At 46.5% G+C, this 23,906-nt stretch overlaps 2 protein-coding genes across 3 annotated transcripts in view; one reads left to right on the top strand and one right to left on the bottom strand.

Moving 5' to 3' along the window:
* PCNT (pericentrin) overlaps positions 1–19,586 on the bottom strand; it is a 276,563-nt gene extending 256,977 nt beyond the window's left edge. Inside the window, exons 1-2 of one of the 2 annotated variants that reach the window (XM_030581110.1) lie at positions 19,401–19,586; positions 7,734–8,652 (exon numbers count right to left, since the gene is read on the bottom strand). In XM_030581110.1, coding sequence (XP_030436970.1) covers positions 7,734–8,129 — 396 coding nt within the window. In that variant the 5' untranslated portion in view covers positions 8,130–8,652; positions 19,401–19,586. The remainder of the gene's footprint in view (positions 1–7,733; positions 8,653–19,400) is intronic. The other variant, XM_030581111.1, reaches the window with a different exon arrangement.
* A 114-nt stretch (positions 19,587–19,700) lies between these two features.
* C11H21orf58 (chromosome 11 C21orf58 homolog) overlaps positions 19,701–23,906 on the top strand; it is a 41,561-nt gene continuing 37,355 nt past the window's right edge. The window contains exon 1 of the mRNA XM_030580986.1: positions 19,701–19,727. Within this exon, the coding sequence (XP_030436846.1) occupies positions 19,701–19,727 (27 nt within the window). The remainder of the gene's footprint in view (positions 19,728–23,906) is intronic.

Genomic DNA, 23,906 nt, shown 5'->3' on the forward strand with positions numbered 1-23,906 from the left:
AGGGAGACGGAAAGGCAAAGAAAGAGGAGAGAGAAACAGGAGGGCCAGAAAAGAGAATCAAAAGGTAGTTCTAAAGTTGGGAAAATGATCTCATAAAGTGAGGCTGAGTAAGACAATAAAGTACTTAAATATTAAAAGTTCAGCTACCGCACAAAAATTATATTTGACTTTGACTCCTGATTTTTGTGCAAATCTCACATTTACATCAGTGGGAGAGCCACAGGCACTGCTCATTATCAAAACTGTAACTTGGTCCACCGGTTTAAATGTATTTTATTTAAAAAATACCACACAAACACCAGTGGCTATACTTGAGCTCCAAGTGATTACATAAGGGACAGAAAAAGATGTCTACACAAGAGAGCCTACAAATGCACAACTATGAGAGCATAGCCCCATAGCGTAGACGCAGCATAGACCAACCAGAGTTTTTCTGCCAGTGTAGGAACATCACCTCCTGAATAACACTAGCTATGCCAATGGAAGCACTCTGTCAGCATAGTTGCATCTACTCTGGGAGTTTTGTTGGCATAACTATATTGGTTGGGGTGTTTTTTTCCCACACCTCTGACTGACACAGATTTGCTAATATAAGTTTTAAGTGTAGACCAAGCCTGATATTTGTTGGGTGCATGTTTTATAGACTCTGAAAGACCCTCATAATTTGTTGGGTCTTTGGATGGCTGAAGCTTTGTTTGGTTTTGACTATAGTGGAGGAGGAGAAGAAGAAAGAGAGGACATTTTGAGGGAGAAAGTTGGAACTTTAGATTAGTGACGATAGAATCCTAGTGACTGAGGGGGAATTGCCCTGGATTCCTAATGGTTAAAAGTAGTGAGTGTTGCTGGGGGGAAGCAGAGAATGCAGTGTGTGTAAAATTTATTTTTGTGTACCTTGTGGCATAAAATAATTAATGTAAAAACCTACTTTTGTTAATATTCATAATACTTTAAAACACATTACCCAAGATGGTGACACTGCACCCCATATTCTTCATAAAGATATATATATATGATATGATTATGGCATAACTATGATGTATTATATACAAGATAGGTCACGTAAGATATCATTGAAAAGGTTTGATTTACTGAATATGATTATCCTACTTGTATGCATGTATCACTTTTTTATCTGAAGTTAGGAATATTGTCTATATCTATTACAAATGTATTTACACATGGGTAACACCCACGAGGAAGAATGCACTCAATCTAGATGGCTGACCGGGAAGGGCCCATTCAGGTTAAAGGGCCATTGGAGAAAACAATAGGCATTAGAAGAAGCTTATCTCCTACTTGGAGGAAGGGGGACCCTTCCTGAGGACACGACAAACTGCCTCTGATTCATGGCTGCTATGACACTAAAGCCACATGCGAACAGGTCACCTGGCACTAGATACCATCTTGGGATACCAGTGTTTTTCCACTGACTGGCATGGGTTTTGAAACAAAGGGTTTCCACTATATGCAAAAGCTATATATGGCGGTGGAGTGACATCACTGGGGTTGTTCATTGACTCCCCGAAACACCTGAGGAACAAAGACTGAACTGGAGGTAAGTGCTGGACTCAGGCTGAAGGAATTTTTAGCCTGTGAATGAAACACTTGGGGATTCCAAGCTGTAAGTTAGTGCAGCTTGCTCTTTAAGAACCTGCAGCCTGCTTGCATCATCATTTAGGGTGAGAATTTGCTATTCATATCCGAGCTGTGTAGTATATTAAGCTTAGTTTGTGTATTTTGTTTATTTGCTAAGTACAGTAACTCCTCACTTAACGTTGTAGTTATGTTCCTGAAAAATGAGACTTTAAGTCAAACAGTGTTAAGCAAATCCAACTTCCCCATAAGAATTAATGTAAGGGGGGGGGGGTTAGGTTCCAGGGCAGCTTCCCTTACTCTGCAAGCATCAGAGACAGGGAGTTCAACCTTTAGCCCACCCACTCCACTCCACTCCTTCCTCCAAGCCCCCACCCTTGACTCTTCTCCCCACTCCCTCTTCCCCCTTTACTTCGCTCATAGCATCCTGGCTCCTCCCCTCCCTTCTAAACACCAAGCCAGCTGATTGCCGCATAGGGGAGGGAGGCACGAGGCACGCCGAGTCCTCACTCCTCCCCACGCCCTTCTGCCAGGGCAATCAGCTGTCTTGCAGTGTTCGGGAGGTAGGGGGAGCCTGCACACCAAGTCCTCGCTCCGTCCCCCTCCCTTCTGTTTCCAAAATGCTGCAAGCCAGCTGATTGCCCCAGGCAGAAGGGAGGCTAGAGGAGCAAGGACTCGGTATGCCTCCCCACTCCCTCCTGAATGCCACAAGCCAGCAGATTGCCACAGGCAGGATTCCTCGCTCCTCCCGCCTCCCTTCTGCCCGGGGCAATCAGCTGGCTGCCACGTATAGGAGGGAGGGGGAGCCTGCGCGCTGAGTCCTCCCTTCTACCTCCTCCCTTCTACCTCCAAAATGCCGCAAGCCAGCTGATTGCCAGGGGGAGGAGAGGGAAGGTATTGATCCACAGAGTCTGCCGGCGGGCAGAAGGGAGCTGTAGGGAGGCTGCCAGCTGTGGAGAAAGCAGGCAGCCAAACAACACAAGAATGGAGCATTGCACAACTTTAAATGAGTATGCTCCCTAATTGATCAGCAACGTAACAACAAAACATTATTAAGCGGGACAACTTTAAGTGAGGAGTTACTGTAATCTGCTTTGATCTGTTTGCTATCCCTTATAATCACTTCAAATCTATTTTTTGTAGTTAATAAACTTGGTTTTGCTTTGTCTAAAAGCAGTGTGTGTGAAATCAACTCGGGTCAGAAAGCTGTTGTATATTTCCTCATTACATTGCGGGAGGGAGCAAATTTCATGAGCTTACACTGTGCAGTTCTCTCTGCAGTGCAAGATAGCATAATTTTGGGTTTACACTCCAGAGAAGAGATGTATGCCTTAGGAACTGAGAGGTGCCCTTGCTGTGCCTCCCCACGCAGAGCTGATCACACCATCTGTATGTAACTGTAGCTGGGTGTGTCCCTACCTGTATGTCTGCTGGTAAAGGGCAGGCTGGTCACAGCAGTACAGTGTAAAAGGAGCCCAGGCTGATGGGTCCAGGGGGCTCAGTGGTACCCTAGTTTCAGGTAGCACTCAGGGGGAACCCATCACAAAGACATTCACATCTCAAGACACATTGGAAGTTCTAGTTTATTGCGTTCTTCACTTTACAGTGGAGAGAGAAAACAAGTTCCCAGAATAGTCCAAGATCGCGATGTCATCATTTTGGTGCAATTTACCAAGATTTGTGGCGGATTTTCCATCACTGGCAATTTTTAAAGCAAGACAGAATGTTTTTCTAAAAAATCTGCTCTAGCTCAAACATGTGTTATTTTGGGAAAGTTCTATGGCCGATGTTAAACAGGAGGTCAGTCTTAATACTCACAACAGTCCTTTCTGGCCTTGGGATGCACAAATCACTGATGTGAGTTCCGGGGGTGAGATGAACAACAGGTGGTTTTATTAATGGTGTAACAGATGGCAGAAACTGAAAAATCAGGTTTCGGTTTTAGTTTTGTCAAGTGAAAAAACAAAAATAGTTTTGTTTTTTGTTTCCAGGGTGAATAATTTGCGTCAGCAAGGATTAATTCAATGGAAACACAAGATGTGTGTACAAATCTACTAGCAGATTTTAGTGGATGTGAGATCTTGTACCAAATCCAACTAGATATAAAAACTTAACACTTTTAATAGAATGATTCCATGATTATAAATTATACCACAATTTAAAAAGTGAGTATGAATCAATTTTCTAATAATATGAAGTATTTATAGATAATCCTGGTAATAAAGCACTTGTCACAGTAATAGCAACTCTCCACTGCATTCTCCTATGTATTTCCTGTCTGGGAAATGAAATACAGAGAAGACACCCCAGCTCAACAACCAATAAGTTTGCATTGATGCATTTTCCTTAATTGCTTACTTGTCAATTGTAAACTAGAATATAAACTAAACTATTCTGTTCAATTTATTTTACCTTTCTTTAAACGGCGTCTCTAGATAAATAATGGGTCCTGCAACTGATGAGCTACTAAGCCTTTAAACAGCTAGGTTACCGCTCACCATACAATGCAGGTCAGCACTGACAGTCTTTACCATTTGATGTCTGATTTCTGACCTGTGTGAAATGAACTTTTAGCTTCCCTATTTTCATGGACATGATTGCACATGACAAATTATTGTCAGTACTTGCATTGTTGAGAATCTCAGAAAGCCAAGAACTGAATGGTCTGTGGAGTCATACTTTCACTGCTAGGGGATGTGGATTTAGGCATATTACTCCACCAATGCGGAACTGAAGTCTTTGCTGTGCAAACTAACAGACTTCACCTTTCTGTTGCTGTCAGATATAGCATTACAGTTCATTTAAAGAAGCTGAAAGCATTCTGAGAAATTGATTAAAAGGTGGTCTGATTTCATAGTATAGTAATTTTTGCAACTGTCCCTGTATCCTTTGCTGAAATACCACGTGTAAACTTCCTACCAGAACACACCTCAATGTATCACAGTAGATACTGCCAGAAGGCCAACAGCACAGGAAGCAGGCCTATGCTTCCCTCTCTAGTCCATCAGTGAAAATAGTACAGTCACAAGGCTGAGCTGAAATCACTGGCATTTACTCTCTATACAGTGCTACCAAAATTAACTTAGGGCATGTCTACACTTGCTAAGTTACAGCGCCAGCAGTTACAGCAGTGCTCAGAGAGCACCAAAAGAAAACCGCTGTTGTGTGCTCACACTGACAGCTGCCTGCACAATAGCATGTTCACATTTGTGGCGCTATTCAGAGCGGTGGACTCTGGGCAGCTATCCCAGAGCACCCCTTTCTCTTTTGTCGCTAAGACTTGTGGGAAGGAGGAAAGGGTCATGGGGCATCCTGGGTCCTGTCCCAATGCCCCGTGATGCATTTTTTTGCATCCCAGCAATCCCTGTGCTTCAGTTTGCATTTGGTGCCATCTTTCAACAGTTTGTGTACTCTGTGCCCTGTCCTGCCCTGCCTCTTTCCTCTGTGCAGGAATAGATCCTGAGCTGTTGACCAGAATGCTGCTCACACTGATTAACACATCACGAGCGGCAGTGGAGTTATTTCTTAAACTACAAAGGCAAGAGGAGTGTGACATTGATGTCGCTATGCATACCAGCTACGACACAAGATTGCTTGTGGCATTCACGGAGGTGCTGACCACAGTGGAACACCGCTTTTGGGCTCAGGAAACAAGCACTGAGTGGTGGAAATCACATCATGATGCATGTCTGGGATGACAAGCAGTGGCTGCAGAACTTTCGCATGAAGAAAGCCACATTCATGGGACTGTGTGATGAGCTCACCCCAGCCCTGCGGCACAAGGACACGAGAATGAGAGCTGCCCGGTCACTGGAGAACCGTGTGGCGACTGCACGGTGGAAGCTGGCTACTCCAGACTGCTACCGATTGGTCACTAACCAGTTCGGAGTGGGAAAGTCGACTGTTGAACTCATGTTGACGGAAGTGCGCAGGGCCATTAATTGCATCCTGCTCTGAAAGACTGTGACTGGACAATGTGTGAGACATTGTGGATGGCTCTGCACAAATGGGATTCCCTAACTGCAGATGGGCGATAGATGGCACGCACATTCTAATTCTAGCACCAGACCACCTAGCACATTAATCGCAAGAGGTATTTCTCAATGGTTTTCCAGGCGCTTGTGGATCACCGTGAGTGTTTCACAGACATTAACGCAGGCTGGTCCGAAGAAGTGCATCTTTTGGAACACTGGCCTGTTCAAGAAGCTGCAAGCAGGGACTTTCTTCCTGGACTAGAAGATCACCGTAGGGGAAGTCGAAATGCCCACTGTGAGCCTGGGAGACCCGGTCTACCCTTAATGCCATGGCTCATGAAGCCATACAAGGGGCAACTTGACAGCAACAAGGAGCAGTTCAACAACAGGCAAGCAAGTGCAGAATGACTGTGGAGTGTGCATTTGGACATTTAAAAGCCCGCTGGCAATGCCTGTATGGGACGCTGGACATGGCTGATGATAATATTCCTATGCTTATAGCCACGTGCTGTACACTCTATAATATTTGTGAAGGGAAGGGTGAAAGCTTCACTCAGGGCTGGATTGCAGAGGCTCAGCACCTGGAGGCTGAGTTTGAACAGCCAGAGGACAGGGCTATTAGAGGGACACAGCACAGGGCCATAAAGATCAGGGATGCTTTGAGGCAGCAATTTGAAGCTGAAAGCCACTAATATTTGCTGCTATGCTCTGGATTGCAGTGCTCGTAATGCCAGGTGGTAATTGGTACGTATGATACAAGAAGGGGCCTTAACATAATTGTACGCTGCTTTGCAGTGCTCTTTTTGCTTTCATTTAATAGAATAAAGATTGCTTTCAAACAAACAATTTTTTTATTGAAAGACAACAACCAGAGGAGAGAGTCAAACGAAAAAAAATCAGCAGCAGGGAGAGGGATGGGGGAAGGGAAGATCTCAAGAGGAGGAGGGGTCCCGGGATGGCTACAGATTTGTGTATGTCCAGGCATCATACCCAACCTTTTCCTTTGGAGTACAGTGCAGTGGTTGCTGTACTTCAACAAGCCCCAACTGCAGATGAATGGGTGTTGAGCAAGTGGGTAACGGGATTCCACGTGGCTGGACTGAGAGGAGTGAAATACTGCGGGTAGAGTGTGGAACCAGGAGGTTGACAAAAGTGTGTTGGCTCATGGGAAAGAGTTTTGCGACAGCAGCTGCACGGGAGGGCGGGTGCGGAGCTGCTTGGTTTGAAGAGCAAGTATTGTCTGGAGCATGTCTGCTTGGCGCTCCATAACTGTTCAGAGCTGCTTCGGGGCTTCTTTCTGGTGTGCTACATTCTCATTTCGGTCCCTCTTCTCACTGTCCCGCCACTCCTTCAGTTCCATTTTTGTTAGCAGCAGAGTGCATCATAACCTCACGCATAAAGTCCTCCTTAGCTCTTCTTGGATGCTTGCTAATTCTTCACAACCGTTCTGCCGCTGATAAAAAAAAAAAGGCTCCCAAGGTTCTCTGTGGAGTTTAAATTCAACATTTACAGAAGCAGTATTGTTTGCAACAGACAACACTGTTTCATTGCTTTAAAACACAGCCAGTACTCGCACACCCGTCACCAACTGGCTGACCCCAGCAAGCACACATAAGCCACAAGCCCCTCAAAGTAGCAGCAGAGGCAGGGTAAATCACTGGACCCTGCTGTACACTGGGCACGTGGCTCTGGGGCACTTGGGGAGAGCCAGCACTATAGGGTGGGCCTGATACTCACTCCTGTCCCCACACTTTCCACAGGAGGTGATCATTATGGAAGATATCTCACGGCTGAGGGTGAGCAGGGAATCAAGGGAGAGTCTTCTCCAAGCCTGTGGCTTCCACCCTGACCCCTATGCAGCTAGCCTGTGTGCAGCAATGGTCCATCGCCATCTCCCCCGTGATGGCACAGTGGGGCAGGAAAGTTATCATTAATGGGGCAAGAAACAAAGCAGCTCTGCGGAGCAACCTGCAGCAGCAAATTGCCCAGTATCTCCAAAAGAGTTTCCTGGAGATCTCTGAGGGAAATTCCCATGAAGTGCAAGAGCATGTCAACAGCCTGTTCTGCCACTCAAACTAGGCATTAGGTGGGAGACAAGCCTGCTTTCTGCAACCCTCTTGCCCCCAACAGCTCATTTTAGAAATTCCCAAAATCAGATCCACTTACCAGGGGTCTCCTCTCCTGTTTGCACTTTGCCAAGATCCGACTGCTGTGTTTGGCTAGGCTCCTCCAGGGTAGAAAGGAGCTCCTGACTGCATTCATCTCTGGCCTCCGAGTCATCCTCCGCCTCTGGGTCCCTCTGCCACTCTTCATCCAATATTGCCTCCTCCTGGTTCGGTCCACTCTCGACTGGCACGCAAGCCAACGAAGTATCCACAGGGGCCTTTGCAGTGGAGGTGGGTCACCACCAAGTATCGTGTCCAGCTCTTTGTAGCACCGGCAGCTCGTGGGTGCAGCACCAGAGCGGCGGTTTGTCTCCTGTACCTTGTGGTAGGCGGTCCGCAGCTCCTTCACTTTGATCCTGCATTGCAGTGTGTCCCGGTCGTGACCCTTCTCTATCATGCATCTAGCAATCTGTCCGTAAATACCATATTTCTGACAGCTGGAGCACAGCTGTGACTGCACTGCCTCCTCTCCCCAAATGCCGATGAGGTCCAGTAGCTCGGCGTTGCTCCAAGCGTGGAACAGGCATGGCCACCTGGAAAGATGCACTGAGACCACTGCACAGATCACTGAGCAAACAGAAATTTGCAAAGGAATGTATCGGGGTGGGGCTGACGGTTGCTCACCTGAAGGCAGGGCAGTAGAGTTCAAACCAATGGTCAGAGAGGTGAGAACAGATGTTGTGGGACACCTCCTGGAGGCCACTCGCAGCACTGTAATCACAGTGGTGTCTACACTGCCACCGCAGCACTGTAGCCCTGGTGCAGAAAGCTCTACGCCTCTCGTCGGGGTGATTTTTTTTTTTAGAGCACTGCATCTGCGCAGTTTCTCTGCACTAAGTGGCTTGGCAGTGTGTACACCTCGGGAGTTACAGCACTCAAAGTTGCTTTACTGCACACAAACTTGCAGGTGTAGACAGGGCCTTAAAGTGTAAATCAAACAAATTAGCTTAGTTATTGTTTTTTCAGTTACTAACTGGATTACATTTGCTAGTAGAAAAGGTAAGACATAGCCAAGGCCCCGCATACTCTGCAGCAAGCGGGAAATTCTGCTATAAGGATCCTTGATTCTATGGCCCTCGGGTGAAAATTCTCAAAGTTCAGTGGCAGTTTTAGATACATCTTAATGATTTTTCTAAATCCACTATCCAAATGAATAATTCAGTCACAACAGTAGTTCCTGTATTTGATATTAAATTTGTTTTATAGTCTCCCGTCATTTTCAATGCCAAATGTTGTCATCTTGCATTTTCAAAGTTAACTAATTAAGACAAATGGGGCAGTTCACAGCTCTGAGCTATTACTTCAGGTGGTCTGCAAACTACTGGCCAGGTCTACATTCAAAAGTTAAGCCAATCCAGCTATGTCGTTCAGAAGCATGAAAAAGCAACACTTTTCAGTCCTATAGTTAGGCCAACCTAACCCCCATTGTAGACAGCCCTACGTAGACGGAAGAATTCTTCCATCGACATAGCTACTGCCTTTCGGGAAGGTGGAGTCACTATAGCAATGGGAAAATCTCTTCCGTTGCTGTAGTGAATGGCTATGCTGAAGCGCTACAGTAGCATTGCTGTGGCTATCCTGCTGTAGCATTATAAGGGTAGGCTAGCCCACAAGGAGGTTTGATCCACACAAAACTTAAGTCAACACAGCTCCATCAGTCAGCAATGTGAAAAATCTACACTTCTGACCAATGTAGCTAAGCGATCTTAAGCCCAATACAGATGCAGCTACATAATGGAAAAAATGCTTCTGTTGATGTTCCTACAGTTGCTCAGATAGGCAGTATTCTTACACTAATGAAAAACCCCTTCCATTTATGCAGGCTGCAGCTACATTACAGAGTTATGAGAGCATACCTACACCAGTATGATCTCTGTAGTGCAACACTTTCTTTGGGTATGTGTACATCAGTTTACATCCATGTCAAGGTTACCTTTGTATCCAGTGTGCTAGAAATATAATTTTTTTAATAACAATGCAGTTTGCAGAATTCTACAGCTCGTAGTGAATTCCACAGCAGATGCTGTTGGCATGGAACCACTGAATACACAGGACCTTTGCTATAGCAGACGAGTTCTGTGACACGACTGAATCGTTTCTTCCCACTAAATAGACTATATTTATCGAAGTATCAACTGCGTGCGTTTTCAAAATTAAAAGTATTCTGCTATGATAGCAATAATCTTAAATAACTTTGGCATTATTCTTGGAATCCAAGGATCTGGACTTTGGTGATGGACTAAAATTACTTGCAATACCAATGCTGTATGTTGGTACATTTTAATGCTGTAAGATTATTTTAATTCTTGAGTCCAGGAGCTGAATTGCTTGTTTGTTACATTCCCTGCAATGCCTGGGGAAATCCTTGAGTGTTAGGAAGATGCTTTTAGAGAAGTTTAAAACCAGGTTACAGCTGGTTACTGTTCCCTCAGCCACAAGAATAGGATGCTGAAGTTATAAGATATACATGCTGGAATACAAATCTAAATCAAATGGCTCCCTTTCTATCAAAAACCCAAGAAAACCTCTAGCCCAGCAGTGGGCAAACTTTTTGGCCCGAGGGCCACATCTGGGTTTGGAAATTGTACGGTGGTCCATGAATGCTCACGAAATTAGGGGTTGGGGTGCGGGAGGGGGTGAGAGCTCTGGGGTGTTGCCAGAAATGAGGAGTTCAGGGTGAGGGAGAGGGCAGGGGAAGGTTCCGGCTGGGGGTGTGGGCTCTGGACTGGGGATGGGGATGTGGGGTTTGGGGTGCAGGAGGGTGCTCCAGGCTGGGACTGAGGAATATGGAGGGTGGGAAGGGGATCAGGGCTGGGGGAGGGGTGCAGGGGCATTGAGGGCTCTGGTTGTGCGTACAGGCTCTGAGGTGGGGCTGGGGATGAGGGGTTTGGGGTGCAAGAGGGTGTTCTGGGCCGAGACCAAGAGGTTCAAAAGGCAGGACAGCAATCAGGGTTGGGGTGCAGGGGAGGAGTTTGGGGGTGCAGGCTCCAGGTGGCACTTACCAGAAGCCGTGGCATGTATCCCCTCCGGCTTCTACATGGACGCATGGCCAGGCGGCTCTGCAAGCTGCCCCATATGCAGGCACTGTCCCCACAGCTCCCAGCAGTGGCATTGCTCCCCCACACCCCAGCTCCTACACAGAGGTACGGCACTGGGCACGTCTGCATCAGTGTCTGCAGCTGCCGCCCCTGCAGCTCCCATTGGCCACAGTTCCTAGCCAATGGGAGTTGCAGGGGGTGGCATTTGGGTTGTGGGCTGCATGCAGAGCCCCCTGGCCCTGGCTGCCTGTACACGTAGGAGCCGGAGGGGGGACATGCTGCTACTTCCAGGAGCCATGCAGAAAGCCCCCCAACCCTGCTCCCTGGTTGGAGTACAGAGCAGGGCAAGCCCCTGGCCCCTGTCCCAAGCAGGAGGTCGAGGGCCAGATAATAGAGTCTGATGGGCCTTAGTATGCCTGCCCCTGTTCCTTGAGTTGATAACTTTCCATCATTCTCTCAGGAGGATGGTATTTCATCTTTACCCAGCATCCTCTCCCCCAAACACCAGCAGAACTCTTGTGATCACAGAAACCACAACGCTGCACCCCCCTGGCACACGGTGACCAGATGTCCCAATTTTTGGGTCTTTTTCTTATTTAGGCTCCTATTACCCCCACCCCTGTCCAGATTTTTCACATTTGTTGTCTGGTCACCCTACACTGGCAGCTCACTCCTCTTTCCCCATTAGCATAGCTCAATACTACCTAAAACTCTCCTCTTACTAGAGTGGGATGTAGGTGGAACAGAAGTGGGCAGTATATGCAGAGAAGTGACTATAGCCTGGCACTGTACTAACTTTTTGCAGGCATCTTCTGTGAATATGTAGGAATGACACTGCAATCATCCCTGTCTACTGCAACTGCAGCCTCTCAGACAGACAGCTTTCCAGACTTACACTTGAAATATAACCAGCTTTGTATGAATTGGGTAAAGGAGCCTGCTCTGCACTCTGAAAAGCCAGTCTATCATGTGAAGACTATGAAAATAATTACCTTCAGGAAAGAATGTTTAGATATCCTACAAATATAACTGTAGTTAAAAAGCAGGGAGCGGGACTGACCTGCAAAAAATAGATTTTGAGGTTGAGTCTACCAATACAAAATGAAACTTGAGTAGACATTTTACAAATTCTGTGACTTTTTGCCTCAGGACACTGATTGGCGTCTTCAGTGATGAAAGTACTATGCTTGAGACTTTCCGATACACAGTAGAACAGTCCCATTCCCGGACTGACAGCCTCTGTGCTGTTGTGAAGTATGGAGAACATCGAACTGGAGCCGAGGGAAACGATACCATAGTAGGGACCCTCCTTCCAGATGATGTTGTGGTATCCCACTCCCCGAGAGGGAACTCCAGTTATTAGGAAGAGACAGGTATTAGTAATGGGCACTTCGATCATTAAAAACATAGCTAGGTTTGCGATAACATGTAGATAGACTTATGCATACTGCTGTGGAACAGCTGGTGGTCGTGGTACATGTAGGTACAAGTGACATAGGGAAGGATAGAAGAGAGGTCCTAGAGGCCAAATTTAGGCTGCAAGGTAAGAAATTGAAGTCCAGGATCTCCATGAGAGCATTCTCTGAAATGTTTCCAGTTCAACGCAGAGGCAGTTGAACAGGCAGAACCGCAGGGTTTCAATGTGTGGATGAGACGATGGTGTGGGGAGGAGGGGTTTAGATTCATTAGGAAAAGGGGAAACTTTTGAGAAAGGGGAGCCTATACAGGAAGGATGGGCTCCACCTAAACCAAAATGGAACCAGATTGCTGGCACATTAATTTAAAGAGATTGTTGAGCAGTTTTTAAACTAAGGGCTGGGGGTGAGCCGACAGGTGCGGTGGAGCACATGGTTTGGACAGAGACATCCCTTATGGGAGGATCAATTAATGGAGATTCTCTATGTCCAAGTAAGGAGGAGAGGACGGAAGATGATAAGATACAGGTAGGATCTGATGAGAAACAGTCAAATGAAAAAAAAAGTACCATTCAATTACATTATGTAATGGCTGATACCTAAAAAGTGATAAGTTTTTAAAGTGCTTATATGCTAATACCAGGAGTCTAAATAATAAGATGGGTGAACTAGAATGCCTCCTATTAAACAAGGATATTGATATAACAGACATCACAGAAATTTAGTGGAATGAGGATAATCAATGAGACACAGTAATACTAGGGTACAAAATATATTGGAAGGACAGAACAGGTCATGCTGGTGGGGGGAGTGGCACTGTATGTGAAAAAAAGGGTAGACTCAAATGAAGTAAAAATCTTAAATGAACCAAACTGTACCATAAACTCTCTTTGAAGAGTAATTCCATGTTTGAATAATAAGAATATAGAAGCAGGAATATTACCGACCACCTGACTAGGATGGTGATAGTGACTGGGAAATGCTCAGAGAGATTAGAGAGGCTATTAAAATATGAAAGGGGGAATTCAACTATCCCCATATTGACTGGGGATGGGATGCAGAGACAATGTTTCTTGACACCTTAAGTGACTGCTTCTTGAAGCAGCTAGTCCTGGAACCCTCAAGAGGAGAGACAATTCTTGATTTAGTCCTAAGTGGAGCACAGGATCTGGCCCAAGAGGTGAATATAGCTCCGCTGCTTGGTAATAGTAACCATACTATAATTAAATTTAACATCCCTATGGCAGGAAAAACACCACAGCAGCTCAACAATGTAGCATTTAATTTCAGAAAGGGGGACTACACAAAAATGAGGAAGTCAGTGAAACAAAAATTAAAAGGTACAGTGCTAAAAGTTAAATCCCTGCAAGCTGGGTGAAAACTTTTTGAAGACACCATAATAAAGGCTCAAATTAAATGTTTACCCCAAATTAAAAAACATAGTAAGAAACCAAAAAACTGCCACTGTGGCTAAACAAAGTAAAAGAAGCAGTAAGAGACAAAAAGGCACTCTTTAAAAAATGAAAAGTTAAATCCTAGTGAGGAAAATAGAAAGGAGCATAAATTCTGGGAAATGAAATGTAAAAATATAATTAGGAAGGCCAAAAAAGAATTTGAAAAACAGCTAGCTAAAGACTCAAAAAGTAATAGCAGAAAAATGTTTAAGTACATGAGAAGCAGGAAGCCTGCTAAACCATCAGTGGGGCCACTGAACGATGGAGATGCTGAAGGAGCACTCAACGATAAGGCCATTGAGAAACTAAATGAATTTTTTGCATCGGTCTTCACGACTGAGGATGTGAGGGAGAGTCTCAATCCTGAGCCATTCGTTTTAGGTGACAAATCTGAGAAACTATCTCAGATCGAGGTGTCATTAGAGGATCTTTTGGACCAAACTGATAAACTAAACAGTAATAAGTCACCAGGACGAGATGGTATTTACCCAAGAGTTCTGAAGAAACTCAAATGTGAAATTGCAGAACTACTACCTGTAGTCTGTAACCTATCATTTCAATCAGCTTCTGTACCAAATGACTGAAGGAGAGCTAATGTGATACCAATTATATCTAATTACATCACTAATATGATGCCAATTAAAAAGGGCTCTAGAGCAGTGTTCTCTCTAATTTTTCCCACCCATGTGTGGAATCAATTTTGTTACGTGCACCAATATGGAGGGGGTGTGTGACACATCACCTTCGTAGAATCATAGACTATCAAGGTTGGATAACATAACAGAAGAACTAGGGGTCACCAAATGAAATTAATATGCAGCAGGTTTAAAACAAACAAAAGGAAGTATTTCTTCACACAACGCACAGTCAATCTGTGCAATTCTTTGCCGCAGATGTTGTGAAGGCCAAGACTATAATAAGCTTCAAAAAGTAACTAGAGAAATTCATGGAGGATAGGTCCCTCAATGGCTATTAGCCAGGATGGAGAAGGATGGTGTCCCTAGCCTCTGTTTGCTAGAAGCTGGGAATGAGCAACAGGGAATGGAGGGATAGCTCAGTGGTTTGAGCACTGGCCTGCTAAACCCAGAGTTGAGAGTCCAATCCTTGAGGGGACCATCTAGGGATCTGGGGTAAAAATCTGTCTGGGGATTGGCCCTGCTTTGAGCAGGGGATTGGACTAGATGACCTCCTGAAGTCCCTTCCAACCCTGGTATTCTATGATTTTCTGTTCATTCCTTCTGAGGCACTTGGCATTGGCCATGAACCTCTGGTCTGACCCACTATGTCCATTCTTGTTATATTCTTAATTCCTTTGTAAGTTACACTGCCCTAATAACTCAGCCATGACTGAATTCCACTATATTACTTTCTCAGACTGCTCAACAAGAGATGGATCAAGTGTAACCACTCTTGAACTCGGACAATTCCTTCTTTTGTTCTGATTTCACGTCATTATTAAATGGAAAATATCTTGGACATTTTCTTGAGAATTTGTAGGATCTATGGTGGCGATGGCTAGATACAGATAAACTGCCTAAGATATTACAGGTTTCAGAGTAGCAACAGTGTTAGTCTGTATCCGCAAAAAGAACAGGAGTACTCCTGTTCTTTTTGCTTGTTTTTGTAAACATATCTTAGACATAAAGGCCTAATAAAAAGGAGGATATTTTACAAGTAGTGTATTGCAATTCCTTACTGTTGGTATTTTAAAATCATTCTCTCTGATACAGGCATTGGTTGATACAAAGTAGATTTTTTCCTCACATTGTTCTGTGGAAAATTAGAAATCCCCAAGAGACAACCAAAAACATAATGGAATATTTCTGGTCCTTTTTAACATCTGCAGAGAGTAGAGTAACTTGTTCATATAATTTCATTGCAGGTCTCATAATAGTTGGCATTTTCCATGATATGCCAGCTCCTGGAGTAATGTGACTATGTGAGAACCTCATCTCTCTCTCCATTTATTTAAAGTTTCTACCCCACATGGATGCAGAGAAAAGTTTGAAAATATGAATCCTAAAAGGCACAAACACCAGAAGGCAAATAAATAACTCAAATTTATTTTTTAAATCTCACAATTTTTAAACCAATCTCATGACTTCAGGAAAGACAGGGAGGGCTGACAAGATTTTTGCATGTTCAGGGTTGGCAATATTGCTCTTAGGCCCATATTTGACCCACAGATATGATTCCAGAAACCTAGTTAACATTTCTTTTAGGTTCAGAACATCAGGATATTAAACTTCCTCAGAATGAGAGACAGGGGAAGGGTGACAAATATTAAATGCAATAAAATATTTCACCTGAGTAATTAGAGAGATAACAGTAGCTCTGCTTTTTACCTACCTTTGAATTTTTATGTAGTGTAATGTAACTAATTAGCCTACAAAAGCTAAAAAATTAAAACTAAGCTAAAGAACTCTAAAATGCAACACTGGCACAGCATGGAGCTTTAACTATAATATAAGCCCCCAATGATTTGGAGATGGCAAAGTGACAGCTGTCCAACAGGTGGGAACAGTTTGCTTCTTATACTAGAATACCACATTTTTCTTACTATAGCTAAATACTGTACTAGTAGGGGGCTTAATACAAGGAAATTTTAAACAAAATCCTGCTCACACCTCATGTACTATGCTCTGTATAATGTAGCCAAGTGAAACATACAAGAGTGTTAGGTGAAGTCATAGGTCAGATCTACATGTAAGTAATGGTAAAAAGATAAAACTGATATTGAAGTGATTTTTTTTCTAGATTTTATCCACAGTGATTCAAAAGAATCAACTTTTATTTCCTGCAATGTATATGATGGAATTGTTCATGTGTGAGGGACTAATGATGATTATCATTTTTACTCTCTGATGTTGTTAAAAAAAAAAAAAAAAAAAAAAAACATAAACTCCCTTTGTCAAAATGCCTCCTTCTGAAAGAAAAACTCTGGGTAGCTTGAAAGTTAGTCCTTTCACCAACAGAAGTTGGTCCAATAAAAAATATTACCTCACCTACCATGTCTCTCTGATTCTGAAATACAAAGTTAAAACTGTCAAATTAGAATTTCATATTCTCACTGGCTAAAGAGCTACATCCGCTGATACCAAATCACAATACATCAAATTTAATAATTTAAGACCAATTTGAAGTTACACAGCAGGTTGAGAGCCAACCCACAACTAGATTCCCAGTCTAGTGTATGTGCTGGATCACAGTGGCTGCGGTCGTCATTTCAACATCTTATTTCTCTACTTGTAGACCAAAAACTGTCCAGAAAAACAAAAGAAACCTTGGGCATAAATGATACAGTGACTGGTCATATCAACATTTATGAAAGTGATCAGGTTTTATCAATGTAAAGCACATGTGATTTTTTTTTCCAAATAGTGCTATTTGTTTGTTAGGTACCAACAAGGTGCTCAGCATTGTTCAAGAGAAAGACAACAGTAACTGCAGTGAAAAGCTTACATTCTCGGGCCTTGATGCTGTACATTTCTAAACACATGGGAGGTTCCACTCACCATAACAATACTAACCTTGTACATTTGAGTAAACATTTACTCTGTCCTAAGACTGGAATGAAAAAAAAAAATGTTTCCCACTACCTATAATTGTAATCGCAACTTCTCAAGTATCAATCTACTTCCAAGCAAATGAAATCTGCGTATTAAAAAAGAATCATCATTATACTGACCCTGACATGCCACTAGAGTTTATCAGTTATGAGTTACATTTTCTGTTGCTTAAATATTTTGGGTTCATACCACTATTCTGAACTCTGATCTCTCTAATCCCCGGGAACCCTCCAAAGCCACCAAATTAAGGGTATGTCTACATCTACAATTTTGTAGCGCTGGTTGTTACAGCTGTATTAGTACAGCTGTATAGGGCCAGCGCTGCAGAGTGGCCACACTTACAGCAACCAGCGCTGCAAGTGGTGTTAGATGTGGCCACATTGCAGCGCTGTTGGGTGGCTTCAAGGGGGGTTCGGGGAACGCGAGAGCAAACTGCGGGAAAGCAGGTCTCCTTCCCCGGTTTTGCTCCAGTGTTCCCCAAACCCCCGAGCAAGCAGGTCTCCTTCCCCGCGGTTTGCTCTCGCGTTCCCCGAACCCCCGTGCAAGCAGGTCTCCTTCCCAGAGGTTTGCTCTTGCGTTCCCCGAACCCCCGAGCAAGCAGATCTCCTTCCCCGCGGTTTGCTCTCGCGTTCCCCAAACCTCCCTACAAACGGCGGGGAAGGAGACCTGCTTGCTCGGGGGTGCGGGGAAGGAGACCTACTTGCACGGGGGTTCGGGGAACGCGAGAGCAAACCGGGGAAGGAGACCTGCTTCGCCGCGGTTTGCTCTCGCGTTCCCCGAACCCCCCTGCAAATCGCTGGGAAGGAGACCCGCTTGGGGGGGGATTCGGAGAACACCGGAGCAAACCGCGGGGAAGGATACCTGCTTGATTACCAGAGAGGCTTCCTGAGGTATGCTGGGATACCTGCTTATTCCACGGAGGTCAAGAAAAGCGCTGGTAAGTGTCTACACTTGATTACCAGCGCTGGATCACCAACGCTGGATCCTCTACACCCAAGACAAAATGGGAGTACGGCCAGCGCTGCAAACAGGGAGTTGCAGCGCTGGTGATGCCCTGCAGATGTGTACACCTCCTAAGTTGCAGCGCTGTAACCCCCTCACCAGCGCTGCAACTTTGTGATGTAGACAAGCCCTAAGACTTTCACTGCTCCAGTTACACAGCTTCTGAAACAATTATTTTCTTACACTGAAACCATTTAGAACCTGCATTTAAGATTAAAATGTTAAACCAAAGCAGCAAATTTTAAGTGAGCCAAATGAAAAAATTGGTTGGTAACAAAATTCCCAACCTTGAGTGTAACTTTTATGTTGATTTCCAAGGTAGATTGTTTCCCAATATCCCTGCATCAGGCATAACATTCAACAAGACAAGCATTGTAGATACTTCCAGCTGGAATTCAGGAGACTCCTCACTGACTATATATAAAATTAATCATTTTGACATAGTTACACTTAAGTAGGTAAAATGTGCACACGTGCAACATTCATTGATTTATACACTGGTGCAACTCAATAGCCACTGCATTCCCTCTTCAGTTTTCACCCAGTTATCCACAGTTTGCTATTTATAGGAAAGTGAAAGGCAATCAGAATCCAGGGCCAATCCGTAAATAAACCCCACATTTTCATGTACATTGACGCTGGTGTTTTAGACCCCAAACTGAGTGTTGTATGACCGCCCCCACAAGGGATATTTCTGCACAGAGCTCACTGCAGGACTGGCTATAAGTTTCTCAGGGCAACAGCCTTGTTTTTGTTTGTGATGCACTGTGCCCATTTCTGATCCCAGCTGTGACCCCCTCAGCTCACGCCGTTAACGGTCACCTGTTTGCCTGGAGAGTTAAGCCTCCGATCAGGGCTGTTACCATGTCACACAGAACCGACCCTGAACAGCCCACGGCCCCATCCCGGGCCTCAGCCTGCCACAGTGGCGTGGTCAGGACTCTACCCCACACAGCACACCGGGGGTGGGGGGGACTGAAGCCCGGGAAAGCAGCCCAGGGTCACAGAGCAAAGCAGCAGCGCGGGGGCCCGCTGCCCACCCACGCTCCCCGCCCCCAGGCTGGGGAACACACAGGAGCCCAGCCCCTCGCCGACCCACCTTACCCCACACTCTCCTCCCCCGACCCCCGGCAATCGGACCCAGCAGGCCCAGCCCCCCAGGAGAGGGGGGAGGGGAGCACTAGTATCACCTTGGCTCTACCGGCCTCCAGCTTCCTCCTCCTCTCCTCGTCCATGGCTGGGGTCAGAGGAGGGTCGGGGCGGCCGAGAGGCGTGAGCCCGAAGAACGGGGCGTGAGCCCGTCCGGGGAGGGGGTGGGCTCCGCGCACCTCACGGCCGCTATTGCCCTTACAATGGCGCCCGCCAAGCCCACGCTCAGGGAAGGGCCGCGTTGGGACCGTAGCCCCGCCCCGCGCTCCGCCCCAGGCCAGAGCGGGAGCCCCGCGCGGGGCTCGGCCGGGTTGGCCCAGGCAGCCCCCGCACTCCGGCTGATGGCGAGGTTCTCCTGCTGCGCTGCCGTGCGGGCACTGTCACCCACCTCCCAGCCGGGAATGGGTCTCGCGGGGGCCCTGGGAGGGTCTGTGGGCGGGGGGCGCTGGGCAGCGGGGGGAATGTGGGCGGGGCGGCTCTGGGGGGACTGGGCAGTGGGGGGCTGTGGGCGGGGAGGTGCTGGGCTCGGGGGGGGCAGGGAAATAGTGAGCACTGGAGGGGCTGGATACTGTGGGGGCTATGGGCGGGGCGGGGAGGTGCTGGGCACTGGGGGGGCTGGGAGGGGTGGCGCTGGGCACTGGGGGGCTATGGGCGGGGAGGGGCTGATACTGTGGGGGCTGTAAGCGGGGCGGGGAGGGTGGCGCTGGGCACTGGGGATCTATGGGTGGGGTGGGTGGCGCTGGGCACTGGGGGGCTATGGGCGGGGAGGTGCTGGGCACTGGGGGGCTATGGGCGGGGCCGGGAGGGGTGGTGCTGGGCACTGGGGGGCTATGGGCGGGGAAGCGGCGGGAATGCGGCGGGCATGTCACTGTCCATTCGCACTGACGGATTATTGGGATTGACAGAGGGGGCTGGTATTCTCCTCCCCCTGCAGCTCCCGCCCCCGCCAACGGAAGCGCCAATGAAGAAGCTCCTCCCACCGCGGCGCTACGGTGGCGTGGATGGTCAGTTCAAATGGCTGCAGGCTAGGTCCCACCCCTCGTCAGTGCCAGCCAATCACGAATGGAGGCCTCTGCCCCGGGGAAATCGAACCAGCCAGTCAGGAGCTAGGATCGTGAAGAGGTGTCCGCCCCCAGGGCCAGGGCGTGAGGCGCTTCGCGTTAGTCCCTCCCTATGGGGGCGGGGCAGGGCGAGCGTGGGCTGCGTGCTCCCGAGGTGGGCAGGAGGAGTTCTAGCTCCGGCCCCGCCCCCACAGGGCGGAGGCTCCTAGCTCCATGGAAACTCCCCTCCCCGGTTACCAGCTTTGCTGGAGGGAAGTAGAGGGAGTCCCAGCTGATAGCAGGGGCTGGCCCTGTGTTCGAAGTGACGTTTTCGGGAGACCTCTTTTCCCTTCGCATGTCAGGGATTTTCCTCTCAAGTATCCAGTGCAATTATCATAAACTTCAGTTTAATATTTAAAATGATCAAGGCACATCCCTTAAAATAGGGGTCAGGTGGTTGCCCTAAATGGGGAGGAGGTTCGTAGTACTGTGCCACCCCCTAATCCCCTGTCCTCCCCGTCAGGGCCTGGACCTCACAGGGATAGCACTTCTAGCACTATGAACCCTCTGTTCCCTCCCCCCTGCTCCCTCAAGGCCCTGGCTCCCCCACCCTGCCCCAGCTGCCCCCTATTCTGGCTGGGGCCGGCCACCATCAGCCTTGCCTAGGCTGTGAGGGAGCACTGCTGAGGCATGTGCTGGCTGTAGTGGTGCAGACCTACTGTTAATTTTAAAAAGCAGCTGTTGTGTTCCTTTCCCAGCACTTGGCAGGGATGAGATGGTCTTCCTTTCTGATAGTCACTGATAGGCACCTTGTAACTAGCAACTGAGAACTGTTGTTTAACAACGGTTGGAAAGTAGGAGTCCCCACAGGGCTTAGCTGGAAGGCAGCACTCTCAGTACAGAACAGTGTCTGTCCTCAGGTGGGAGGGTCAGAAGGCACTGAAAACATTATTACGTTCTAATGCAAAGAAAATCTTGCTTCCCCAGCTCATTTTAATTTCAGGCACCCACCTCTACCTCTCAAAACACACTTACACAGACTTAGCATTTTGCTATCATTGATATATTTTTTAATGTTGTAGGTTTTTTGTTCGTTTTTCTTTTTTTTTTTTGCCACCTGAAAAGGTTGAGAAGTACCGCTGTAGTGCATAGGGTACAGATCTGGTATCTGCAAGACCTCTGTTCTTTTACCGACTTTGTCACTGCTCTGCTGTGTGACCTTGGACAAATCACTTTTCTCTCCGTCTCTCTTTAACTTCCCACATGTTGTTTAGAATCTTTAGAGCCCAATTCTGCTAAGATTTATGCAAGTATTTAGTTTTTAAAATGTGAATAATCCCATTGACTTCAATGGGCTATTCACAGCACATAAAATTAAGCATGTGCATAAATATCTGCACAATCAGGGCATTAGGCTGTACTCTGTTTGTGGCAACGACTGTCTCTTATGGGTTTGTACAGCACCTAGCACAATGGGGCTGTGATTTCTGTTGGGGTCTTTAGGCATTAATCTCATAGGAATAGTAAATAATAAATTTAGACAGAACATCCTGTTTTTTAAAAATCAGAATATAAAGATATGTACATAAAAACTCTAGTCATAACTGATTTTGAGCTCATAATTTTCATTATGAACTTAGCTCAGGGAGAAAATGTACATTTTGATTGAATGAAGCAGGAAGCATATCCATTGGTTTATTTTATTTATTTATTTTATTTTTGTTCTAGTACTTCACTACTAGCACTGCGTCTATTTTATTCTTCTTCCTCGTGAAGTGTTGTTATTCCTCTACTGTGTTTTCTGCATGAAACTGAGGGCTGATGGCTGAGGACACAGAAATGTGGAGGAGCTATAACTGTTCCATGATTTGCTTGCATTCATTAATTTGATAAATATTAAAAGAGGTTGAATTCATTGTGTGTACAGAGACAGAGACATCGGTATGGATAGCACTATGACCTAGATTTGGCAAAGCTCTTATGTACTTGGGTAATCTAACTGAAGTCCATGGAAGCCCTCATATGAGGGTAGACACTTGTGAGTATTGTTCCAGGTAGAACAGCAGAAGCGGGGATGGGCATAAAGGGGTCCTGTCATTCCCTTCATTCTTGTGTTTAGTGTCAAATACGGTAGGGTGGGGGGTATTAGTCCAATAATTCAGTAATCTGCTCTCTTTCCTATATGCTGTTTTGATCTAAGTCAAAACAAACAGCAAATTGCTAGTGTATTGAATATAGGAAAAGACAGGGAAACTCTCTACACACACACACACACCCCCCCCCACACACACACACACACACACCACTCTGCTCTGTTGCACCTCTGTGATTGCCCTATCATTAGGGATCAGCTGGGTGAATCTGAAAGAATTTTAGGCCATTGTTTCCAGTGGGCTGTGAATGAGCCAAGAGAAAACATTGCAGTGCCTGTTTGCCCCACAAAATAGCATGGTATGAGGTGTGTATTTATTTTTCTATTCTCTCTTTTGTGACCGTTGACATGAACTATTCAACAGCATATATTAATGTGTTTGAGCGTCCAAGCAACCACCTAAACTACTGCCCCATATGAGAAGCCACCAGCAAGAAATCCTTAGCTGTAGTAATTAATGCATTTGCTGCAAAGAAAATACAAAATATAATAATTTGTTTATAAACAAATGGGTCTCATGAAGCTTTTTGGTAGTTAATGTAAAATCAACTTCTTTGGCAGTGCTGAGAATGTTATAAGAGTACTTTTGTAACTTTCCTGTGACAGGAGGTAGAGGTTCACAGCAAAATCAGCCTACAGTGGAAGGTGCTGGACTGGGACTCAGGAGTATGTGAGAATACTGCAGGGGTGGGCAAACTTTTTGGCCCGAGGGCCACATTGGGGAATAGAAATTGTATGGTGGGTCATGAATCTCACAAAACTGGGGTTGGGGTGTGGGATTGGCAGTGGGCCTGGGGATGAGGAGTTCGGGGGGTGTAGGAGGATGTTCTGGCCTGGGATTGAAGGGTTCAGAGAGCTGGAGGGGTATCAGGTACAGGAAGGGGTGCAAGTTCTGACTGGGGGTGAGGGCTCTGGAATGGGGACGAGAGGTTTGGGGTGCAGGAGGGAGCTCTGGGCTGGAATCAAGGAGTTTGGGAGGGGGATCAGGGCTGGGGTAGGGGCATAGGGAGAGGCTCAGGGGGTGCAGGCTCTGAGCAGCACTTGCCACTGCTTCTGGGAGCCGCTTGAAGTATGTCCCTTCTCTGGCTCCTACACGGAGGTGTGGCTTGGCGGCCCTGCACGATCCCCTATCCGCAGGCACCGCCCCTGTAGCTCCCATTGGAGCATGTAGGAGCTGGAGTGGGGCCATGCCACGGCTTCTGGGAGCCGCGTGGTGCAGTCCCTGGCCCAGCACCCTGGCTGGAGCGGGGCAGAGCTGTGTGATGCGGCCCCTAGTCCAGCGCCCTAGCCGGAGCAGGACTGAGCCACCTAGTGCAGCTTGCGAGCTGGCTTAAAACAGCTCACAGGCTTAGTTT

Source organism: Gopherus evgoodei, chromosome 11 (genome assembly GCF_007399415.2).
Source record: "Gopherus evgoodei ecotype Sinaloan lineage chromosome 11, rGopEvg1_v1.p, whole genome shotgun sequence".
Lineage (NCBI taxonomy): Eukaryota > Metazoa > Chordata > Testudines > Testudinidae > Gopherus > Gopherus evgoodei.